Source organism: Triticum dicoccoides, chromosome 6B (genome assembly GCF_002162155.2).
Source record: "Triticum dicoccoides isolate Atlit2015 ecotype Zavitan chromosome 6B, WEW_v2.0, whole genome shotgun sequence".
NCBI classification, from domain to species: domain Eukaryota; kingdom Viridiplantae; phylum Streptophyta; class Magnoliopsida; order Poales; family Poaceae; genus Triticum; species Triticum dicoccoides.
The window spans coordinates 708,267,358-708,274,457 of NC_041391.1; the positions used below are offsets into that span (position 1 = coordinate 708,267,358).

Consider the following 7,100-nt stretch of genomic DNA (forward strand, 5'->3'; position numbering starts at 1 on the left):
GGCGGGTGATCAATCCGATCGCGCGCAAGGTCGAGGACGCCGCTTGGTGGAGACGGGGTGGCGGCGGTGTCCGAGATGAAGCCGGCGACGGCGGGCGGCAGGGCGGCTATGATTGGCTGCCGCATGGCACGAGGCCGCCGGGTCGGGTGATGCAGGAGTCCCGGTCGGAGCAGGGCGGTGATGGCCAGCGTAGATCGACGGGCTGACCAGCGCGCGAACGGCGGCAGCAAAGGGCCGCCTCGGCGCGCGTGGCCGTTGGGTCGGAGGAGAGGCCGGTTGGTCGCGCCGGGGTCGGAGTAGAGGCGCTCGGGGTCGACGGCGGCGGTGGGCGACGCAAACCGATCAAGAATAGATCGGAAAACCAAAAAGAAACCGCGTGATCAAGGTGACCGGCGGGAGAGAGAAAAGCTCGGAGCAAAGGCTCGGGGAAAAGACTCTTTAGGGCAGCCAGTCAACACGACCAGCGGACGAACCCTAGGTACGGGTGGCGCGGCCCTCGGCGGCGGTCATGGAGGCCGACCGTCCCTGGGCGGCGCGCAGGTGCGGAAGCGGCGGTGGCTAGGGTTTAGGATCGACTTGCGATAGATACCATGTTGAAGGGAGAGAAAGGATTGATGGAATAGTTTGTTTTATTGCTTGAGCCTCATGGGCATATATATAGAAGTACAAAGATCAACTTGGAGTACAAGACAAAGCAGGACCAAATCCTAGTCTATCCTATACTTTCTAATAATCTTATACTCAACATGTTTAAAGGGGTAATAATTACTCTAAACAATGTATAAGCAGAGTTAAAAAAAAATTAGAAATCTCCCTCCTGGATATAATGCATCCACGATCGACGCTTATGATCGATGTTCAAAACGAATAGTAAAGCAAGTGCACATCTGGTTTCTCTTTCGGACATTGCAGATCACATCTTCTGCGCGCGAGCTACTATAGTTGACAACATCAGGTCGTAATCTATGCGTGCGTTGGTTGCTCAGCCGAATTCGAAGCAGCAGAGCATTTTTCCTGTGGCGGTGGGCGTGGTCCCTTTGGAGTTTGGCCCTGTGCCTGGCCGTGGTCGACTCCCGGCACCTGATCATCTCCACGGCGGCAACTCTCCGCTCCTCTGCCCCTTATTCTGAATCGTCACGACCTGGTTCCGCCGCGTCTTCTTCGCCTACTCTGCCTTTTTCTCAAGTTCCTCCTGCAGTTCTGACGAAGAACAGTACATAGAGTAAATTAGTATGGTGACAAGTTATATATGCTTATTTTCATGTCTGTGTGCACAATTTCCATGTTTTACCATGATTTTGTCACCATGCTGACGTCATCCTCTGAATCTGACGTGATCCTCTGAATCTGCACTTTGCAACTAAAGGATCCGCCAGGAAGGCAACTAGGCAAGTTCCAGATTGATTCAGAGTCGAGGCCTCTTGTCTTGTGTTCAGAGCTTCACGTGAGGGGCGGCCTTCTGCTTGGTGTCCTCCCATGACACGACAGCTTCGACGACTTCTTCTGCTCGGCCCTGAAGCACATCTTTCCAATTATGTTCAGTTAACGTCCTGAAACCAGAAGATTGGCCAAACAACCATGCATAGAAGAGGATTCATTTATGCAAAGTTGAGTTGAGTTTGGGCCACCTGCTGTTGGCTTTGCTCTTCTGGCTCTCCTCCCGCTTCTTCACCATCGACAGTTTCCTCTCAGAGAATGATGAATGTTTCGATCTCAGAAATCCAGTGATTATGAACCTTTGGAGTTGCAGTCTAATTGCTGAAAAAGACAGACGAAGAATGATCATGTGAGGCAATGAGAGAGATACATACATCTTGTGGATTAATGTACATGCTCTTTCATGGGAGGAAAAGTTAGTACCTCGATTCCGGCAACGCATTATCAGCCGAACGATAAACTAGGGCGGTTGGGATGTGCGTTGGCTTCTTCCCGAATGGCAGCCTTTGCAGCCTCAACTCTGCTAATATCGTATCCGCGTAGTACACATCTGATTTTGACGAGGCAGGGGAGCTTTTTTATTCCGAGATCAAAACCACTAGTACTACTGATCAAAAAAGATCCACCCCAATTCCGAGTTTTTGCTGCGTTAAATTCTATTAAGAGTTCATCTACCTTAGGCATGGCTCCATCCGCAAACGTCAGATTCATCCCAGCAAACGGACTATAATAACGAAATTTCCTCAAGTATGGGAATCCAACTTCACCACAGATTATTATTAAAGGAGTACTATTTCTAATTTCACGATCATCAATTTCCAGAACCAGATAACGCAGAACAGGTAAGCCTCCAAGGATATAGAAATCTTCCTGCTCAGCTCCGGCCAATTCAAGGCGTAATTCCTGGAGGTTGATAAGGGAGCCCATCCACTTTGGAACATGGGGAATAATCGAAGACCAAAGTATAAGCTTCTGGAGGCTAAGTGGCATAGGGCACAGAGATTTCTCTACTAATTCAGGGCCATAGCAAACAGTTAGAGACAGAAGGTTCCCTAGTTTTTTAAGGGAAGCACCAATAATAGCTTTCTTTCTTTCAGTGTTCAATTGGTCAGTAGAAACAGGTTCTTTAAAATCAAGTTGCAATACCTTCAGACTCTGCAGCTGCACAAGTTCTTGTAGGAATGACTGCCTACACACGCCGACATACTTCAATTTTTCCAGTGCTTGCAACTTAGAAATTCCATAAGGAAGTGTAACAATGTTCGTGATAAATAGGTGCACCAATCTCTTGAGATTAGCAATAGATGCTGGTAACTCATAAACAGAGGTGTCTCTTAAGTCCAATACCTCTAAGCACCATAGATGTCCGATTTGTTCTGGGAGCTTATTTACTTTCTTCGCTCCATGGAGGCTCAGGTACCTCAGCAAAAACAACATCCCTATATTTTCAATATGGTGGTTCTCCAGCTGTTTGCATCCTCTAAAGTCAAGAAAACGCAAATGCATGAACTTATCCATTGAAGGGATTTTCACCGATGTCCCGAACACATCAAGTGATCGGACATGAGACAACACAAAGCCTCTTGGCACTATCAGTTCTTGTTGCTTGCCGGCTTGCAGGGAGATCCGACGAACTTTGCTTTGTGTTCCAACAGTTAAACTAGGAACACCTACCAAAGTAACAAAGTTTTCTTCTATAGTTTTGGATATGATGAAATCAAGAATTGTGTCATGAAGTCGGCAACTATTGACCCTATCAAATATGTCCATCTTCGCTGGTTGGATCAAACTCCTGTTGATGAGCTCATTAAAACACCTTTCTCCAAATTCATATGTTGTGCTATATCCGGCTTCTGTATGAATTAACCTTTCAGCAATCCACCTACGTATCACAATGTTCTTCTTAATAATAGAGTCTTCAGGGAATACACTCAAACATAAGAGACAAGATTTCAGATGAGCAGGCAGTTCAAAGTAACTAAGTGACAATATCTTCATCATTCCTTCAACACTGGGATTTCTTTCAAGTGCTCGACCAATCGAATCTTCAACTTGTTTCCATGGACCCTCTGTCCTTTCAGTATTAGCCAACAAACCAGATATAGCAATGATTGCCAAAGGCAACCCAGCACATTTTTTCAAAATATGTTCGGAAACCTTTTTAAGGTACGATGGGCACTTTTCTTTGGAGTTGAATAATCTTGCGTAAAATAACTGCCTAGAGTGCACCATATCAAGAGGCCTTATGCAATAAATATCTCCATTGAATGGTGTTGAACGGCATGATTCGGCTACATCATTTATACGAGTAGTGGTGATTATGATACTGCCAGAACTAGTCACAGGAAGTGCAAGCTTAAGAACATGCCATGTATCTACGTCCCATATATCGTCAAGAACAACAAAATACCTGCACACAGATACATGGTTGATATCAGTGTGGTAATGATATAAATTGTAAATTTATAGCCAGTTGCAGCACGGGATCCAAGAGACTTTTGGAGTGTGGTAGGCTAGATATTTATGGGGTAGTGTGTGTTTATAGCTAACTATTATATATGTGGGTTATTAGACCCACAGATGACATGCTAATAAAATATAGCCAGAAATTGGCTCTATTATTATCATTTCTCATAATACATATGATGATATTTATTAGTGTTATATTTGCCTTAGAACACATGTAGAGGTAGGCACTTGCGAGAGGGTCCACTCTCGTCCATATAGGCAATAGTATCATGTAAGCGGACTATAAGCCCCCTGTTATAGTTGCTCTAAGTCTCTCAATGATAGGAGTAGCTATGTCTTAAAGATGCTATGAAAGCAAAGATAAACAAAAAGGACATAAATCATGGGCGAACGTTTGTAAGATATGTGGTTTTTGGTTCTCTCTCATTTTTATTTACTTGGCAACAACATGAACTTGACTACAAATTATTTACCATTGCTTCTTGTACTACCTGATGAAAAATAGAATGGCCATAAAACTTTTGTGACACCAAAGTGAGTATAATAAATCATGTGAACATCCTATAGAAGGCGCAACATCATATTTGTGTCGTGTTGGAGGAGAAATAAGAGAAATAGCCAGTAGATTTATAGCCACATGTAGCACATGATTCAATAAACTTTTAGGGTGAGGTAGGCTCGATAATAATAGAGCCAACCGTCCTATGTGATGAGATTGGGTGTTATATATTTATTCGCCTTGAAGCACTTGTAGAGGTAGACTCTTGCAGGAGAGTCCACTTTCCTAGATATAGACAATAGTGTCGTGTACACCCATGTATAAGCGGACGAGGGTTTGTGGCTCTCAGGTGCTGCACACCCTTCATGAATATAATATTAAAAAGATACCATAAAATTTAAAAAATTGTGAAAATGAGATATTAAACCTTGGTGCCCATTGTACACCCATGTTCATTTTCGTGGGGAATGGGTGGTTGTGGTATTGTTGGTAAAAAATTCAAAAAATTCCTATGTACAGAAGAAACTATTTAGATGGATCGTATGTCGAACCGTATTTTTTACATTACGGATATCACGGGCACCCATTTCCCACGAAACTGAACACGCGTGTACAATGGACACATGGGTTTGATTCCCAAAAAAAATAGATTTTCTAAAATTTCCTGGTATTTTTAATGCTATGTTCATATAGGGGTGTGTGGCATCCGAGAGGTCCATGCATTCCCCGACTATAAGCCCCCTATTATTTAGTTACTCTAAAGCTATGTAATATGCTCGATGATGGGAGTAGTTATGCCTTAACTATCTTTTAATACCATAGGTGAACAAAAGGACATAAATCACGGACGGGGCTGGTAAGATTTGTAGTTTTGGGTCCTCTCTCCATTTTTATTTACTTGGGATCAACATGCACTTGAGTACAAACATTAGATCATTACTTTTTGTACCAAACGATAAATAGAATGGACATAGAACCATACGGAGGTAAATTTTATTATTCAAAAATACAAGATGTTTTTGATGTGAAATATCTCAATAACTTTATTAACTACATACTTGAGGATGAGAAGTCAAAATAGAAATTGTACCTTTTGTCTTCCAAGAAATCGGCGATCTTGCTAATGAGTTGTTGTATACTCCCTGATTCAGTGTTAGCATAATCTTTCCCACTAACTTCACTAAAAATAGTTCTCATAATATTCATCATGTCCGGATTTCTCGACACGGATAAGAAGGCCCGACATTTGAACTCTCCTTTGAGGTCTTTATACACTTGATATGCAAGAGTTGTTTTGCCCATCCCACCGGATCCTACGATAGAGACCAGCTTCGGTTGCTCTTGTGTTGACCCACCGTTAGTCAACAGTTTAATTACCTCAGCCTTGGGTTTATCAATTCCGACAAGCTCGGAGGCATGCTGAAAGATAACAAGAGCTCTAGGATCAATGGTTGAATTCTTGGCCTGGTACCTTTCATTCCTAGAGCCTTGTACCTTTCCGTCACGGGCCTTGTACCTTTCATTCCTCTCCGCCACCTCTACGATCTGTTTCTTCAAATCTTGGATCTCATTGCCGATCCGGTGACGAGCCTTCATCTTCCCCAACGAGCTCTTCATCTTTTCCAAGAAACCATCTGGCTTTGAATCTTCGCTGCCCACACTTTGCATGAAGTCATCGATGGAGTCCTCCATGTCATAGGAGAGCTCCCGGACCTCATTCATCCATACCTTATCCTGAACGTCAGGATCTTCCTCCTCTGACATCTTGAGAAGAAACGCCTCCATGGCAGCGAGTTCGCTGCTGAGCGATTTGATTTCGCCACGCACGCCTTTGAAATGCTTGTACTTGTCACCCAAAAGGGTGGCCAGCTTCCGGAGGACAGGCTTCAAGGCACCCGTCGCCGCACTCACCAGAGCCGCCTCCATGGTTCAGCGTGGTGCTAACTCAGATGTTCACTCGGTTAGTTTCTTGTGTGTAAGGATGTGAAAGCGGCGTAGGCTGAATGATGCTACCCTCAGCCTTATAGCGCTAGCTAGCTTACTTGCTTGATTGCATCGGCCAACCATTATTAAAAAAATTAGTTTTCTGTCAAGTCGCTCTAATAAAACACGTAATCGACCCACTTGCATAGCTAAAGACTCTCTTTCCCAAAAGTCTTATCTTAGTTACTCCTTCCGTTTCTAAATAGTTTTTCTAGAGATTTTAATATGGACTACATACGGATGTACATAGACATAGTTTAGAGTGTAGATTCATCTATTTGCTCCCTTTGCAATCCATATTGGAATATCTAAAAAGACATATACTGTACTGTATTTAGGAATGGAGGGAGTATTATTAAGCCAAGATGCTAAATTTCTGCCGTTTCACACTGATGGATGCTCTAATTTGCGTCAAGTATACTCTCCGCGTTTGTTCGCCTACGTGTTGGCGCACAATTTTTTTCTGAATGACGAAAAACGCTTATTTTTGGTAAAAAAAATTGTTTTGTTTTTGTTTTGATAGTTAGTGGTGCACTAGTCAGTGCGCCAGTGACTCAAAAGACACGAGCGCTTTTTTCACTCTGTCTGACCGGAGCAACGCGGCGCTTAACTTTTGTAATCAGTAGTGCTCCCTCCGGTGGACATGATGACTGATGAGGCCTGCCACTGAGGCTAATTTGGATTTGTTAATGACGCGTTAAATGTACGCGGG

The 7,100-nt window shown here is 43.6% G+C and overlaps 1 protein-coding gene across 1 annotated transcript; it reads right to left on the bottom strand.

The window, feature by feature from the left end:
- Positions 1–794: 794 nt before the first annotated feature.
- On the bottom strand, positions 795–6,379 carry LOC119320351 (disease resistance protein RGA5-like). The gene is made up of 5 exons (XM_037594462.1): positions 5,496–6,379; positions 1,861–3,847; positions 1,629–1,758; positions 1,292–1,513; positions 795–1,200 (listed from the first exon to the last, which is right to left on the bottom strand). Exons 1-2 carry the CDS (start codon positions 6,329–6,331, stop codon positions 1,882–1,884), a joined length of 2,802 nt encoding a protein of 933 aa, XP_037450359.1. The 5' UTR covers positions 6,332–6,379; the 3' UTR covers positions 795–1,200; positions 1,292–1,513; positions 1,629–1,758; positions 1,861–1,881.
- Positions 6,380–7,100: the final 721 nt, after the last annotated feature.

Bases quoted from the DNA above. Each gene is read 5' to 3' on its own strand.
- LOC119320351 (XM_037594462.1), bottom strand. From the start codon at position 6,331: ATGGAGGCGGCTCTGGTGAGTGCGGCGACGGGTGCCTTGAAGCCTGTC. The intron at 3,848-5,495 runs GTACAATTTCTA...ATCTGTGTGCAG, and splicing joins GATTTCTTGGAAGACAAAAG to GTATTTTGTTGTTCTTGACG.